At 38.3% G+C, this 18,173-nt stretch overlaps 1 protein-coding gene across 1 annotated transcript in view; it reads left to right on the top strand.

Annotated features, from left to right (window-relative positions):
• Nucleotides 1-18,173, top strand: part of LOC127522230 (protein NLRC5-like) — a 159,905-nt gene that overhangs the window by 93,815 nt on the left and 47,917 nt on the right. The window contains exons 14-23 of the mRNA XM_051911974.1: nucleotides 91-264; nucleotides 1,114-1,287; nucleotides 1,641-1,814; nucleotides 2,204-2,377; nucleotides 3,177-3,347; nucleotides 12,748-12,948; nucleotides 15,534-15,698; nucleotides 16,062-16,235; nucleotides 16,639-16,812; nucleotides 17,614-17,784. Of these exons, the coding sequence (XP_051767934.1) occupies nucleotides 91-264; nucleotides 1,114-1,287; nucleotides 1,641-1,814; nucleotides 2,204-2,377; nucleotides 3,177-3,347; nucleotides 12,748-12,948; nucleotides 15,534-15,698; nucleotides 16,062-16,235; nucleotides 16,639-16,812; nucleotides 17,614-17,784 (1,752 nt within the window). The remainder of the gene's footprint in view (nucleotides 1-90; nucleotides 265-1,113; nucleotides 1,288-1,640; nucleotides 1,815-2,203; nucleotides 2,378-3,176; nucleotides 3,348-12,747; nucleotides 12,949-15,533; nucleotides 15,699-16,061; nucleotides 16,236-16,638; nucleotides 16,813-17,613; nucleotides 17,785-18,173) is intronic.

Here is an 18,173-nt window from a genome sequence, read left to right as displayed (position 1 = left end):
TGTTTTGTTTGCTTATGAAGATGACGTGACTTTACAGAATAAACAGTTTTTTTCTGTCTTATTTTCTACTCTCTCTTTTTTCTAATGTAGGTTAAGATACTGTGAAATGACAGATGAAGGTTGTTCTGCTCTGACTTCAGCTCTGAAATCAAACCCATCGCACCTGAGAGAGCTGAACATGAGCTGGAATAAACTAGGAGACTCTGGAGTGAAAAACCTCAGTGATCTACTGATGAACCCACAATTCAAGCTGGAGAAACTGGAGTTAGTATCATTATACTGTATTTACCATTTAATTTATTTTAAGACAACAGGGCACAAGTCACATCATTTGTAGCGCTGCATCTCCATCTGAAGAAAGATTCAGAAATGGAATTAGTTAACGGGTTTGTATGTGTCACGAATGGCTGGTTGTAATGAAGCTCATGACAATGGAAAATACAATAACACTGTCTTTAATCACAAATCTAACACTTAGGAGAGATAAAACACAACCACTTCAACATAAATGACAGAACAATGAACAGACAGAACTAAGAGTTTAAATACACAGACAGAGTAATCAAGGTAAAACAGAACAGCTGCAGGAACTAATTAACAACCAAGAACACTAACTAGGGAACACACACAGGCAGCAACACTATGATAATAAAACACAACAAAACCGTTACACAAATAGATTATTCTGAAATGTTACATTTATACTAGACTAATGGTACTTTTCACTAAATTTTCTTTTGTTAAACAAAATGTGTATTTAGAGATTGTAAATTACACTTTAAAATGACTTAATAACTGATTCAATTATAATATATTCTTACTTTAAAAATGTAAAAACAGACCATTTAAATGTTTTTTTTTCTATTGTTTCTACATTGATCCTATATATTAATCTACAGTGATAAATTCACTTATTTTTGGGAGTGAGGACGGATCCAGACTTGGATTGTAACTAGTATCCTCAAATGCTCCTGTCTTGGTTTGCTCGTTTATATAATTAAGTTTCCATGTTTTTGCTGGTTTATTAGTGACTGTATGACATTAATTCATGATTCATTTAACTCACACATCAGCTTAACGTGGATTTGAGTCATTTTCTCTTTCTGTCTTCAGTCTGTATGGATGCAGTATTACAGAGGAACAGTGTGTCATCCTGACTTCAGCTCTGAAATCAAACCCGTCACACCTGAGAGAGCTGGACCTGAGCTGGAATAAACTAGGAGACTCTGGAGTGAAAAACCTCAGTGATCTACTGATGAACCCACAATTCAAGCTGGAGAAACTATAGTTAGTATCATTATACTGTACAGCAGTTACAGTGTGATTGAAGTTTATTTATTTCAAGACAGCAGGACTTAAGTTTCATTCTTTATAGCAATGCACTTTCTGGGTTTTCCCTATTGGTCACATTTTAACAAAAAAAAATCTAGTTAAATAGATATGCAGAAATCTGCCTTTTCAACAGAGAATAGAGACATCAAATGAATAGTTAAAAATGAAAGAGAAGAAACAGTATCTTCCAGCACACAGAACTAGTGTAACTGGGTTTCGAAACAGACTATTGGAAACTAAATTCTGATGAAGCTCTTCAATAAGATGATCATCATAGATGTGAACTATTATGATATTTCTGTCTTCAGTCTGAGTAGATGCAGTATTACAGAGAAACAGTGTGTCATCCTGACTTCAGCTCTGAAATCAAACCCGTCACACTTGAGAGAGCTGGACCTCAGTGAGAATAAACTAGGAGACTCAGGAGTGAAGCACTTATGTGACATACTGAAGGATTCATACTGTAAACTGGAGAGATTGAGGTCAGTAACATTCTTCACATACAAGAATCAAAATGCTTGCAATCACTTTAACAGTTTAAACTAAAACACTTTATACTCAATATCTCACAGTGAGTCTGAGTTGAAGTCTGGGCTTGAGTTAGGTCATTTTCTCATTTTTCTTATGTTGTGAATCATTCAGATCAAAGACGTTCACAGCTGTACAGTTTTAGATAATTGAAATCTTGAAAGTGATGTTGAGGTCTAACATATTAAAGTTCTCTGTGCCTTTTGTTTGCCTCCATATTCAGTTGTCAGTTTCTGCAACTAACTTTCTATACATTTGTACAAAGAACAAATTTTCACTTTAAGGATTTATATTGTTCAGGTTTAACTGATTAATCATCTGAATGTTTTCGCTCCTGTTCTAGACTCTCTAACTGCAGTGTAACAGAAGAAGGTTATAAAGCTCTTTCTTTAGCTCTGAGATCAAACCCTTCACACCTGATGGAGCTGGATCTCCTAGGAAATGATCCTGGACTATCAGGAGTGAAGGAGCTCAATGATTTACTACATGATCCAAACTGTCAACTGAAGACACTGAGGTGAGACGGGATGAAATAATTAACAAAATTTGTTATATGCAGGCTAAATATTCTATTATAAATTATAAATATTGTATAATATTTTAATTATACAATAAGCTGGACAATTTGTTGCATCAATGATCATGATCAGATCAGATACTGTGGGTTCTGACATGATGATGATAACCGTCAACACAGTTTAGTTGTGGTTCAAGCTACAGGTCAAATAGACATTATGGGTCAGTATATGTGCTATTCTGGAGTATGGTATATCTTGGTAATTAACATGCACAATTTTGTTTTTGTGCACACTTCTCATTAAGAATTCTAGATAACCTTTCAGTCAAATAGCTTTCTGAACACAATTGTTTTCCATCAAGCCCATATTCACTGTATCTCTCTACAGCAGGTCTATGAGTCTCCAGATGTTCACAAACATGCAGTTTCACAAGCCAGTTTTCTCTGCTGATGTTTCTCACACCTCCTGCTTAAAAACCAGAAAGATTTTGAGGCCTTAATTGGTGGCCTTAATTCATGGTCTAGTGAGCTTTTGCCCTTCTGCTCTGTGGGACGTTTCTGTTCTTATGAGTTTGCTTTAGGACTGTGTGTCACTCGAGTTTCTTTTAAATAACTCTTTTAGACTATGTTTCCAAGTATTTATATATTTATTTGTGTATTTAAATGTTCAAAGAAAAGTGTTACATCTAAATAACTAACTAGAGCTTGTCTTTAGAACAATAATTAACTTTTTTATCTTATCAGTTATTTTTGTAATGCAACAGACATTTAGTTGAGAACTGAATTGACTCTTCTGCAGGTTTTTGAGTGCTGCTGCAGATGAAGCCTGTCAGTATTTGAATAGAGTTGTGGGTAAAAACTCGTTACTCCAGAGAGAGCTGAATCTGAGTGAACATGAACTAGGAGACACAGGAGTGAATCAGATCGCTGCTCTACTGCAGGATAAACACTGTCAACTCAACAAACTGATGTGAGTATTGTTCATTTATTTAAAATATTACAGTTAATTGCTGACAGTAACATTAATTGTAATGTTACTGTAGCTGATAATAATATTTCCTCATAGTATATCAGAGCAGTTTTTTTTCTCAGCCACAACAATGTAAAGTAATAAAATTAAACAGAAAATTAAAAACACACAATTTAAATGTGACTTCAAATGTTATTTTAAATATTTAATTAATAGTTTAATTATTTCAGTTACTGTAGAGGGAGAACAATGGTTTTCTTCCAGAGCTTAGAAAACTCTTCAAATAAGTGATAGATTGATAAAAACAGCTGCACTATAAACACAGAGATGTCTTTCCTAACTTTCACGTGTTAATTCTGTGTAAATTAAATATAAGTGTGTATATATTGATTGCTCTTTTTGAACACGACTGCTGAATGTGATGATGTTTAGTGATTGCTGGTGTGAAACAAGTTTTTTTGTGACATCAAAACTGTTCATAACTGCTTTCAGTTTAATGTTTGTATTTCATAGAATGTAAAATGTCTAATTTTGGTGCAGCATATACTGTAACTTTAGAAAAAGTGCATTTTAAAAATCTGTCATCAGTATCTGCCTGTAATAAGATCCACCGAAGGCAAGGTGACTGAACACAAGTGCAGCTTTATTCTAGTGATGTTACTCCTGATACCGAGGCTTCGAAGCTTGTGTCGACAACATCAGGTACTTCCTGCCGGAGCTCCGTATCGAGACTTGTATTGTTTTAGTGAAATGACGTCAGTCATTTGAGTGAAGTGCTGCGAGAAGGGGTTCACTTTTGGCAGAACAATGTTTTTTTTCCCTCTCGTATTACACAAGCACTTCCACTTCTTTCTGTCCAGTCCACCTTAATCATTTTCACTTTTTTATCCATTTTACAGAGCTTTGTTTTTTCTCATATGTTCAACAAAAGCATTGCCCAGTTAAAAAATTATGAAAAAAAATTATTTTTTTCCTGCACCACATCTCCAATGACCAGCATGTGTCTCTGCGTACATTAGAAGCCTTGAGAAATTAACCACTTTTCAAAACATCTGGCTGGAAAGCTTCAAAGCTTCATCTCTCCACCACTACTTTATTCAAATAAACACAAACAAAATTAAAATAACAAAGAAAGACTTGACTAAGGGACATGAACATAAACCTCACCAATAGTAGTTACAGAGAACAAAGCCAGACTAAAGACAATGGTAACATGAGGGCTATATATGCACACAGACACTAATGAACAAACAAGAAACACCTGAACACAATGAACCAATGAAAACATGACACATAAAACATGGAACCAATCAGAACATGACACATGAACAGGGGGAGCACATGACAAGATCACATGAGGAGCAAGACTGAGAGAATTATACAAAATAAAAGACATGAAAACAATCTAAACTAAACCTAGAACAGATGTGACACTACCTCACGGTGCAGCACTAAAGCAGATGAACCTTTTCCAAAACTTGTTTGATTGTCTTCTGATTAAGGAAATACTTTCATTCCTTAATCTGTTAAAGGTGCAGTAAGTGGTATTTGAACTACGTTGTTGGACATTGTTGATATTTGAAATCAACCTAAACAAACACACCCCTCTCTTCATTCGTCCGCCTCCAAAACTCACACTCCAATCCTAACCACCCTGCTCAAAGTCGGTGTCGAACCCCGGCCCGATCGCTGCTGGCATGCGAGGCGAGTGCACTACCAATGACGCTAAGCACCGCATTTTCTAGCGGTTGTCAGTGCGCAGTGGTTTAACTGCAGAACTCTCACTATCTGGCCACCATTACACACGCAATGCGAGTGGATGTCTGTTTATAACAGCTGACGCTCAACAAAATGCTTCACGAAAAATAAAGCGCAGTTGATGAACGAATGACAAGGAAGCACAAAAAATGAACATACAGTACACAAGAGTAAATACAAAGTGTTTGGTTTTAGTCACAAACAGCACAGATGTTCATAGCTCCAGACAATCAAAACCCAGTGTCAATCAGAAATCGGAATCAAAGCAGTTTTCAGGCCTTCCCTCTTAGCTCTCTCCAGCGCTGGAAAGCTTTTCTAATATAACCGGGTCCTAAAGCGCTTGCCCAAACCTTTATTCCAGTGATATTCTTTTGAGCTGTTTTGTATTGTGTCCCATTTCTCGTTCTGCAGATTTTTTTTCTTATTTTCAAATCTCCCTCTTGCTCGCAAGTACAATGTCAATGTCAGCTTTATTTGTATAGCACTATTCAAACAACACATGTTGACCAATGTGCTTTACAACATTTCGGTATAAAAATAAATAAATACAATATTAATAATAACAATAATAAACACATTAACAATAATAATAATAAAAAAATATGTCAACAAGAGGGATACGCCATGGCAAACAAGTGTGTCTTAAGTTGTATTTTAAAAACGTGTATGGAGTCAGCATCCCTGACATACATGGGTAAGCTATTCCAGAGTCTTGGCGCTACTGCCGCAAATGCATGATCCCCTTTCCGGCTTAACTTTTAAGTAAATTTTGAGTTGTTGATCTCAGTGTTCTTCCCGTTTGATGCTCATTTAACAAATCTGATAAATAAGACGGTGCAAAGCCATGCAGAGATTTATATACTAGTAAAAGTAACTTAAAATCAATCCTGTACTGTACAGGAAGCCAATGTAGGGAGACCAGGGACGGAGTGATGTGTTCACCTTTTTTAATATTCATTAATAATCTCGCAGCAGCATTTTGAACCTTCTGCAGCCGTAAGATAGAGGCTTGACTAATTCCTTTATATAACGAATTACAGTAATCCAGTCTTGATGATATGAGAGCATGGATTGCAATTTCGAGACTCTTAAATGTCAGACAAGATTTCATCTTGGCCAGATTTCTCAGATGAAAAAAGCTTGACTTTACAACATGATTTATCTGTGTGTTCAACTTCAGAGAGCTATCAATAAAAACGCCCAAATTTTTAACACATTCTTTAACGTTCATTGACAGTGGGCCAAAATTTAACTCTGCTGCGCCCTTAGCTCCTCTGGGGCCGAACACTACAACCTCCGTCTTGTTTTCGTTAAGATATAAGAAATTAGAAGCCGGCCATTCTTTATTATCAGAGAGGCAGGACATTAAAGGTTCTAGACTATTTCCATTAGTTAACGGTAGATATATTTGTAAATCATCCGCATAGCAGTGGAATGCTATATTGTGTTTTCTAAAAAATATCCCCCAATGGGAGCATGTAAAGTGAAAAAAGCGTGGGGGCCAGGATGGAGCCTTGAGGCACACCACATATAAGTGATGTCACTCTCGATGTATATGATCCAAATCGTACTGCTATGCTTCTGTCAGTCAAGTATGATTTAAACCAATTTAGGGCCTTACCCTGCAACCCTATGTACTCTTCTAGCCGTGAAAGCAGCACCGTATGATCTATTGTATCCAAGGCTGCAGTTAGGTCTAATAAAACTAACACTGCTGAATCACCAGCATCCACAGTCACCAATAAATCATTAAAAACTTTTACAAGGGCTGTCTCCGTGGAATGATACTTTCTGGAGCCGGACTGGTAAAGTTCACCAATCTTATTCTGTTCTAAAAAAAAAACATGTAGCTGACTAAACACCACTTTTTCTAAAATTTTTGACAGAAAAGATAGATGAGAAACTGGTCTAAAATTTGTCAAGTCAGTTGGGTCTGTTGGTTTTTTTGTTTAGTACAGGTTGCACAAAGGCCTGTTTCAGCATGTTAGGAAAAACCCCTGTATCTAAGCCTTTATTTACAATCTGAAGAATACTAGGTCTAATAGCCTCAAAGTTTTCTTTCAAAAACCATGGAGGAACCATAACAACTGACCCAGTAGTTTTCAACCCACTTACAATTTCCCGTAACTGCTAAAATGTAATAAGTTCAAATTGATTAAAAACAGCGGTCTGTGTAACAGAACCTAAAAAGTCACAACTCATTTGCGGAATCGTCCTTCTAAGATTCTCAATTTTTGTTTTAAATGAATTAAGAAAATTCTCGCATATTGATGGGGATGAATCTACATTTAATATAGGAGGGTTTACTGCTGTATTTATAATATTAAACAATGTCTTAGGATTATTAGCATTGTTTTCTATTAGCTCAACAAAGTACTTAGATTTAGCTGTTTTTACAGACCTCTGAAATTTTTTTTTTTAGTGCTTCCTTAAAAATATCATAATTAATTTGCAACATATTTTTCTTCCACTTTCTTTCTGCCTGCCTACAAATTTGTCTAAGACCTCTTATCTCATCGTTTAACCATGGATCAGACCTAACTTTGCGCTGTTTATTTTTTTGGAGAGCCACTGTGTCTAACACCTCTTTACAGGCTGAATGCAACCAGTACAAGTGCTCATCAACACCCACATCCTGAAGAACAGAGTTAGACACTTTACACACCTCATTAAACATTGCAACAAATTCTGTACTAGTCGTAGAAGAAAAGCTGTGAAAGCATTGCAGAGATTTCACAGGATTGACAGAACAGCATGAGACAGGAATATTAAAAATACCTGGTCTAATGTATGGCCTTGCATATGAGTCGGACCGTTCACTAATTGTGTTAGGTCAAAAGAATCAATCAGGTTTAAAAAGTACAGGTCTCTGCAGGACATTAATGATTGATGGGTGAGGCCATAAACAGAGGGGCGTTTTTGAGAGCATTACCTGATTTGCCCACGTCAGAGTGTGGGTAGGGTTTAGGGGTGGGGTCGGGTGAAGGGGATCATTTTTATTGCATGACATATAAACACCCACCAGTTTGGAAACACCCACTAATACAGAAACGCCCACTTTTGTTCTGCAGAGACCTCATACTCCTTGCTCGTTCTCTCTCCTCGACTGTCATACGCCCCTTGATGCTGATTGGTTAGACGTTTGTTGTTGGACTTGGCCCGACTAACTTCCAAACAGTGTTTCCCTTTCGAAAGGGAACTCAACGCTGCGTAAAGACGCTAGGGGAACGCCTCCACGTGAACCGGTGTCTGAAACACATATCAAATCTTGGCAATATCATACTGACCGGCGACAGCCCATGACATCATCACAATGCGACCCGATAGTATATAAGGGGTGCCCAGATAACATGTCATCCTCTAATCGTCTTCAGGGACTGTCTTGTGTGAAGCACTATCCGGCAAAATGAAATGCACAGAGAGGATTATTAAGTGTCTGGATCTGTGTCCTCCCTATCTGACACTAGATCATGCACACATGCTGTGCGTTCTCTGTCTGGGGAAGAGCACGCATGGTAAGTTCTCGAGGGAGCTGCCTATGCAAACTGTGAGCGCGTTCCTTTAAGAACGCTTCGTTCTCGTCTGGGTCTCTTCTTGAGGGAAGAGAGTTCAGCATCTGGGCTTGGTGGTTCGGTCCCGCTTGTGCTGAGGCGGGGCGGAGACTCAGATCACGGGGCTCGCAGATGGAGCTTGCCGGAGAGTTTGAGAGGGGCGTGACCGCTCACGCTGTTCGGCAGCTCGCGAGAGTGAGCTGCTGGGAGAGGATGCATTGTCGTCTGCATCCTCAGGTCCAGCTGCGAGTGCACTTCCTGCTGAGCAAGAGATGGCTGAGGAGGATAGAGAGAATGAATTCACTGAATCCTCTCAGCCACCCTGTCCCGCGTACGCTGAGTTGTTAGAGATTATGGAACTCGCTGCTGGCAGACTACAGTTGCCATGGCAGCGCATTAGGAGAGAGACCGCGTGCAAAGAATGACGATCGGTTTCTCTCTGGCCATAATCCTACAGCTCAAGTGAGCCTCCCATTCTTTTCCTGGCCTGCATATTGAGGTTGAGGCGGTATAGGAGAACTCAATTCCCCCCCCAAAAAAAGAAAAAAAAAAACGCTTACTATTTAAATACTAAAGTATTTCTTTTAGACCACTGTTCCCTGTGTAGGGATTGTGGAAGGAATATGGGTATGTGTCAATGCTTCCGGCTGATTATTATAGTAATAATAATAATAATAATAAATGTTATTATTCAGCACTTTTCTTAAAAAAATAATTAAGGGAGCGGACATTGACACTGAAAGCTCAGACTCTGCCATCTAAGCCCCTTAAAGTGACATCTCGCTTAGATGGCGGGGCATATGCGGCAGCGGGTCAGGCTGGTGCTGCTCTGCACACGAGGGCTGTGTGGCAGACGCACCAGGCTGAACTGCTGAGCGACTGCTGAGCGAAGTCGTGTATGCCGCTTAGGTCTGAGTCCTCAACCAGACAGGTTGGGCCTTGCCTGTCCTGACCTGAGGGCCGCGGACGGGACCAGAAGGCTCCGTTCTTCAAGCCCAGGTGCTTCTTTCATCAGGCCTGTGGCTGGTAATGAGTATTATGATTCTGTTGGTCTGCCTTTGGCTTTGATAGTGAGAAGATCCTTTCAGGCTTTTAAGGGTAGAGGACACCACGTTTCTATGGTAGAGGTCACCACCCTGTGGCCGCAGGTGGAACTGTTACTAGGTCTTGTATCTATTTAAAATACTAATGTATTTCTTTAGACCACTGTTCCCTGTGTAGGATGTGCTTGGGCATTCATCTAAATTAGGAAGGAAGTTTATTTTATTTATCTATTGTAAAGATATAATAAGTAGGGCCCTGAAGTCCCTGCAGGTTGACTAGAACGATTTTCTAAAAGGATATATACATATATATATATATATATATATAATATATGATGCATTATGTTTTAAGAGTCTTTGCTGGTCTTTGTTGGTTGCAAATAAATAAAAATAATATGGGCTCTCTGGTGAGACCGCTACTCTTTATGTTCCCTTTCGGGAGTAAGCTGGTTTCATCCAAATAAATTTTTGGGGTAGATCTGAAGCCGCTGCTCTGTTGCAGGCTGGCCCTTTGCTGGCCGCCTTGGTAGCCACCTCAGATTAGAGTAGTTTGTTTCCTTTTTACAAACTGATTTTTTGTGTACTGAGATACGCGCTTGACTTTAGATAGATTAAATGTCCAGCGTCAGCCCTCGGGCCACCTGACATTGATACCTGGTTAGCATCACTCCTACTTTATCTAGGATAGCTAAGGTTTTAATGAAGTTTTGAACTGCCACCTCAGCGGTTTCAACTAGTGATTGTGCCTCCTCTCCTTGGTGAGTTATTCTGTGAGGCTGCTGCTCTGTAGAGCGCCAGGTAGATCTATGCTTTGGGCTGGCCCTCATTAGGGCTGCCTTGGTAGCTGGCCTAGGCCTTGTGCTAGGAAATTTTGGGCAGTCTGCTATGCATTTCTGCCTTTGGTGCATATTTAGCACTGGCCTCCTCTCAGTGAGAGTCGTTCGGCCAAGGCCCGCCCCCTCCTGCAGTGGGGTTCTTTAGAGGATTAGTTCACTTCCAAATAAAATTTTGATAATTTACTCACCCCCATGTCATCTAAGATGTCCATGTCCTTCTTTCTTCAGTCGAAAAGAAATGAATGTTTTTGATGAAAACATTCCAGGATTATTCTCCTTATAGTGGACTTCAACGGCCTCCAAACGGTTGAAGGTCAAAATTACAGTTTCAGTGCAGCTTCAAAGGGCTTTAAACGATACCAGACGAGGAATAAGGGTCTTATCTAGTGAAACGATCTGTCATTTTCGAAAAAAATTTAAATGTATATGCTTTATACATTTACATTTAGCTCCCTAAGCTGGCCTCCCGATTAGATCAGCCCCCAGGCAGTGAGCATTCTCCTCATGGGGGTCCCCATTTTTTAGAGTGCACAGCCTCCTTAGCGCCTTGAAACATAGGTGCTTTGTAGATCCTAGGATCGAGCAGATATACTCTCCTCGATTGCAAGGGTCGATAGCGCTTTGCTGAGTCCTGCTCTCCAGGATGCCCGTCTCTAAGATCCGGCTCTGAGTTGGTTACAGCCCTTTCGCAGTCCCTCTTTCTGGATGTCTCTTCATGTGACTTCTGCATCAGAGACTCTGTTTCTGTAGAAACAGACAGGTGGTAGGCAGATTAAGTTACTAGTACAGCTAGTAACTGGGTCAGCCTCCCTGGCGGTATTTAGGGTGACCGTGTCCCCTGAAAAGTGACTGGCTGGGGGTCCGTCGGGCCCCTAGCCACGCTCCCTTAAAGGAACCCCTTCTGTATGAAGTAAAATGTTGTGGAGAAGAGGGTATGCGCAGAGTGCTTCATGCCCTTTCTAAAATCTGTATGCATGGTACAAGGAGTGCGTTTGCCCTTTCTAATTCCATGTGTATGGTAAGAGCATGCGCAGAGTGCTTTGTGCTCTTTTTAAAATCCATGTGTGTGGTGAGAGCACGCGCTTATTGCTTTGTGCCCTTTCTAATCTGTTGGTTCCAGGCCTTTGTGCGGCCGCTTTTAGGCCTATAGCTGAGGCTTTGACGGCTGGGAGCGCTGTCACTGACAGCCCAGATGTGACCCGTAGGGTGAGTGGGTCTGGCTTTTCATTTGAATTTGCTGGATTCTGACAGTTGTCACTGCCACTGCGTTGGCATGGACTCCCCTCAGCATGGCGGCATGGGTATATCGTTCCCCTAGCGTCTTTACGCAGCGTTGAGTTCCCTTTCGAAAGGGAACGTCTCAGGCTATGCATGTAACTATGGTTCCCTGAGAACAGGGAAGGGGACGCTGCGTCTCTTTGCCATGCATCGGGGCCTGCCTGCTTACAGTCCCTTCAGACGATAAGTGGATGACATGTTATCTGGGCACCCCTTATATACTATCGGGTCGCATTGTGATGATGTCATGGGCTGTCGCCGGTCAATATGATATTGCAGAGATTGGATATGTGTTTCAGACACCGGCTCACATGGAGGCGTTCCCCTAGCGTCTTTACGCAGCGTCTCGTTCCCTGTTCTCAGGGAACCATGGTTACACGTGTAACCTGAGTCGATTTGAGTGCCCCTTTAATGTTAGTTTATGCAATTAATCATTGTTCATGTTCGTTCACAGTGGATTAACTAATGTTAACAGAAAACTTTGTATTTAAAACTATATTAGTAAATGTTGAAACTTAGATTAAGGTTATTAAATGCTGTACTAGTATTGTCCATCATTGGTTCATGTTAACTAATGTAGTTAATGTTAACAAATGAAAGATTATTGTAAAGTGTTAGTGAGTCGACAATGTGTCTGAAAACAACCGACATAAACACGTTTGTCCCAGTGATTAAATCAAGGGTGACATTGACACGAAAGAACCGATATGAAGATATGAAATGAATGTGTAAATTAACATAAATAGACAATTTCAACTTTTGGATTGTTACAATGTCGGTAGTATATTTAAATTAACAATGTGTCGTCTTTCTCCATGTTACCTGCACCTGGATATCCCTGTTTATTTGTCAGCAAAAGTCTGCTGGATGAAGCTAAACATGTTAGTTGATCATCATAGATCTGAGTCATTGTCTTTTCTCTTTCTGCCTTCAGTCTGAGTTACTGCAGTATTACAGAGAAACAGTGTGTCATCCTGACTTCAGCTCTGAAATCAAACCCGTTACACCTGAGAGAGCTGGACCTGAGCTGGAATAAACTAGGAGACTCTGGAGTGAAAAACCTCAGTGATCTACTGATGAATCCACAATTCAAGCTGGAGAAACTATCATTATCATCACCACCAGTTTTCATGCAGTTAGTATCATTATATTTTATTTACCATTTCATTTATTTTAAGACAACAGGGCACAAGTCACATCATTTGTAGCGCTGCATCTCCATCTAAAGAAAGATTCAGAAATGGTTTTAGTTAAAGGATTAGTTCACTTTCACATGAAAATTAGCCCAAGCTTTACTCACCCTCAAGCCATCCTAGGTGTATATGACTTTCTTCTTTCTGATGAACGTAATCAAAGAAATATTAATAAATATCCTGACGCATCCGAGCTTTATAATGGCAGTGAACGGGATCAATGAGCATGAGCTGAAGAAAGTGTCTCCATCCACATCCATCCATAATAAATATGTGCTCCGGGGACAATACATTTGTGAACGTTGAATTTTGATTTTTTTTTTTTTTTTTTTTTTTTTTTTTTTTATACATATATTATTAGATTAATAATTATGATTTAGTTTGATTAGGATTTTTGGTCTGCTTTTAATACAATTCACCAAAAACTATTACACTATTAATAGTAACCCTTGTAAAAGCAGTTCAAAACAATATGCCTGTTATGTTATAACAAAAGTATGACTTTACAAAAGCACTTTACAAAAAATGAGATGAAATAAAATAAAACGGCAAATGTTTGTTTTCATTTTCACAAGCTGTTTATACTTAGGCCCTATACAACTTTTTTTAAACTTTTAAATATTTTTAACTATTATTTTGCATTTTAGACACATTTTAAGCACCAAGTGTATTATTATTTACTTTATTATTACTATTTTATATATTCATATCTGATTCTACCTTCACCACGTGATATAGTTCAGATGTGTGTGTGGAAATGATGCGTTGTGACTGCAGAACTTTTAGAGACATTTAAAATTGTGCAAAACAATCCCGCACCCTGTTGAGGCCCTGTTATAAAACACATACAAACAGTATTACTTTAATTTAAAATGAATAGTTAGTATATTACTACATTTAAAACCGTTAACAATGTTTTTTTTTTTATATATATAATTGATAATAATGACGCTCTGCTCTGGTCCAGGTTACGTTCTTCATGAGCGTGCAACCAAGTGTATCAGTGTAGCTGCACAGCCCCCTCTTTTGGTGAATATAATCACTACACGATTGCTCCGATAACCAACAGGCTGCTGTATGCTGGTTGGTCGGGCTTTTTTGCAATGCATTTGGGGGTTGTTTTGAACGAGCTGTAAAACGGGGACATTTCCGGGGACAGCTCCAGTCGGGGACAGAACATGAAAAACCGGGACTGTTCCTGGAAAACAGGGACATCTGGTCACCCTGCCCGGAGCTGTGTGGAGTACGTTTATGATGGATGGATGTGGATGGAGACAGTTTGTTCAGCTCATACTCATTGATCCCGTTCACTGCCATTATAAAGCTCGGATGCGTCAGGATATTTATTCATGTTTCTTTGATTATGTTCATCAGAAAGAAGAAAGTAATATATATACCTAGGATGGCTTGAGGGTGAGTAAAGCTTGGGCTTGGAAAAGCCAACTTACTGAAATGCTTTTTAAACTTACTTTGCTGAGACTAAATTTTCTGACTTTAACTCCTCCTAGAAGTTTAAAGCTAGAACTACCAAATTCAACTCAAACCTTCAGATTGTTCTGACTTAGTGTGCTTTATCTTTTCTAACTGATCAGACTTACGATTTTACAGTGTATTTGAAATATCACTGAGTGCCCCTTTAAGCTTTTAAAACTATTTCAAACTTTCTGGCTAGACTTCTTTAAGCCAACTTAAAGTTTGTCTACAAACTTTATCTAGTTTTCATTTGAAAGTGAACTAATCTTTTAACGGATTTGTATGTGTATCAGTAAAAATAGCATTAAACTTTAAAGCATTTTAAACTGTGTGGCTGTAAAATTGTTTCATATGCTGGAATCTGACAAATCTTTGCTGTGAATCAAGACAGAAGTGAGAACAGACTAAGAAACAGTGTAACAAATTGTCATGAATGGCTGATTGTAATGAAGCTCACGACGATGAAGAATACAATAACACTGTCTTTAATCACAAATCTAACATGTAGGAGAGATAAAACACAACCACTTCAACATAAACGACAGAATGAACAGACAGAACTAAGAGTTTTAATACACAGACAGAGTAATCAAGGTAAAACAGAACAGCTGCAGGAACTAATTAGCAACCAAGAACACTAACTAGGGAACACACACAGACAGCAACACCATGATAATAAAACACAACAAAACTGTTACACAAATAGATTATTCTGAAATGTTACATTTATACTGGACTAATGGTACTTTTCACAAAATCTTTTATTAAGTTAAATGTGTATTTAGAGATTGTAAATTACACTCTAAACTGATTTAATAATCGATTCAAGAATAATATATTCTTGCATTAAAAATGTAAAAATAGACCATTTAAATGTAGATTTTTGATTGTTTCTATATTGATCCTATATATTAATCTACAGTGATAAATTCACTTATTCAAGTTTCCATGTTTTTGCTGGTTTATTAGTGACTGTATGACATTTATTCATGATTCATTTAACTCACACATGAACTGAACATGGATTTGAATCATTTTCTCTTTCTGTCTTCAGTCTGAATATTTGCAGTATTACAGAGAAACAGTGTGTCATCCTGACTTCAGCTCTGAAATCAAACCCGTCACACCTGAGAGAGCTGGACCTGAGCGGGAATAAACTAGGAGTGAAAAACCTCAGTGATCTACTGATGAACCCACAATTCAAGCTGGAGAAACTGGAGTTAGTATCATTATACTGTACAGCAGTTACAGTGTGATTGAAGTTTATTTATTTTAAGACAGCTGAGCTTATGTTTCATTCTTTATAGCAGTGCACTTTCTGGGTTTTCCCTATTGGTCACATTTTTTTTTTTTTTTTAAATCTAGTTAAATAGATATGCAGAAATCTGCCTTTTCAACAGAGAATAAAGAATAGAGACATCAAATAAATAGTTAAAAATGAAAGAGAAGAAACAGTATCTTCCAGCACACAGAACTAGTGTAACTGGGTTTCAAAACAGACTATTGGAAACTAAATGCTGCTGAAGCTCTTCAATAAGATGATCATCATAGATGTGAACTATTGTTATTTCTCTGTCTTCAGTCTGAATAGATGCAGTATTACAGAGAAAAAGTGTGTCATCCTAACTTCAGCTCTGAAATCAAATCCGTCACACCTGAGAGAGCTGGACCTCAGTGAGAATAAACTAGGAAACACAGGAGTGAAGCACTTATGTGACATACTGAAGGATTCACACTGTAAACTGGAGAGATTGAGGTCAGTAACATTCTTCACATACAAGAATCAAAATGCTTACAATCACTTTCACAGTTTAAACTAAAACACTTTATACTCAATGTCTCACTGTGAGTCTGAGTTGAAGTCTGGACTTTAATTAGGTCATTGCCAAACTTTAATTTTCTAATTTTTCTCATGTTGTGAACCATTCAGATCAAAGACTTTCACAGCTGTACAGTTTTAGATAATTGAAATCTTGAAAGTCATGTTGATGTCTAACATATTAAAGTTCTCTGTGTCTTTTGTTTGCCTCCATATTCAGTTGTCAGTTTTTGCAACTAACTTTCAATACATTTTTGCAAAGAACAAATTTTCACTTTAAGGATTTACATTGTTCAGGTTTAACTGATTAATCATCTGAATGTTTTCATTCCTGTTCTAGACTCTCTAACTGCAGTGTAACAGAAGAAGGTTATAAAGCTCTGGCTTCAGCTCTGAGATTAAACCCTTCACACCTGATAGAGCTGGATCTCACAGGAAATGATCCTGGACAATCAGGAGTGAAGGAGCTCAATGATTTACTACAGGATCCAAACTGTCAACTGAAGACACTGAGGTGAGACGGGATGCAATAATTAACAAGATTAGTTATATGCAGGCTAAATATTCATAACAAATATATTATTTTAGTTATACATTAAGCTAGACAATTTGTTGCATCAAAATGATTAAGATCAGATCAGATGCTGCAGGTTCTGACATGATGATGATAACCATCAACACAGTTTAGTTGTGGTTCAAGCTACAGGTCAAATAGACATTATGGGTCAGTATATGTGCTATTCTGGAGTATGGTATACCTTGACAATTAACATGCACGATTTTGTTTTTGTGCAGACTTCTCATTAAAAATTCTAGATAACCTTTCAGTGAAATTCTTTTCTGAACACAGTTGTTTTCCATCAAGCCCAGATTCACTGTATCTCTACAGCAGGTCTATGGGTCTCCAGATGTTCACAAACATGCAGTTTCACAAGCCAGTTTTCTCTGCTGATGTTTCTCACACCTCCTGCTTAAAAGCCAGAAAGATCTTGAGGCCTTAATTTCACACTCTGTATTCATACTGAAAATCACGATCTAGTAAGCTTTTGCCCTTCTGCTCTGTGGGACGTTTCTGTTCTTATGAGTTTGCTTTAGGACTGAGCGTCGCTCGAGTTTCTTCTCAATAACTCTATTATACTATGTTTTCAAGTATTTATATATTTATTTGTGTATTTAAATGTTCAAAAAAAAGTGTTACATCTAAATACCGAACTAGAGCTTGTCTTTAGGACAATAATTAAGTTTTTTTTATCTTATCAATCATTTTTGTAATGCAGCAGACATTTAGTTGAGAACTGAATTGACTCTTCTACAGGTTTTTGAGTGCTGCTGCAGATGAAGCCTGTCAGTATTTGAATAGAGTTGTGGGTAAAAACCCGTTACTCCAGAGAGAGCTGAATCTGAGTGAACATGAACTAGGAGACACACAAGTGAATCAGATCGCTGTTCTACTGCAGGATAAATATTGTCAACTCAACAAACTGATGTGAGTATTGTTCATTTATTTAAAATATTACATTTATTACTTTTAATTGTAATGTTACTGTAGCTGACATATTTGAGTAAGAACAGTTTTTTTTTTTTCTCAGCGTCAACAATGTAAAGTAATACAATTAAACAGGAAATTAAAAACACACAATTTAAAGGTTACTATCAAGCTTTAAATATTTAATTAATAATTTAATTATTTCAGTTACTGTAGAGGGAGAACGTCTCGGTTACGTATGTAACCCTCGTTCCCTGAAGGAGGGAACGGAGACGTACGTCAGTAGTGACCGACGAATTGGGATAACGCTAGAGAGCCCTATCAGCTTCGAGTGAACTACAACAGGCCAGTGGAGTTGTCATGCGATATTTGCATAATGCGCACCGCCC

This window comes from Ctenopharyngodon idella, chromosome 2 (genome assembly GCF_019924925.1).
Source record: "Ctenopharyngodon idella isolate HZGC_01 chromosome 2, HZGC01, whole genome shotgun sequence".
Lineage (NCBI taxonomy): Eukaryota > Metazoa > Chordata > Actinopteri > Cypriniformes > Xenocyprididae > Ctenopharyngodon > Ctenopharyngodon idella.
This window is presented reverse-complemented; position numbering and strand designations above follow the sequence as displayed.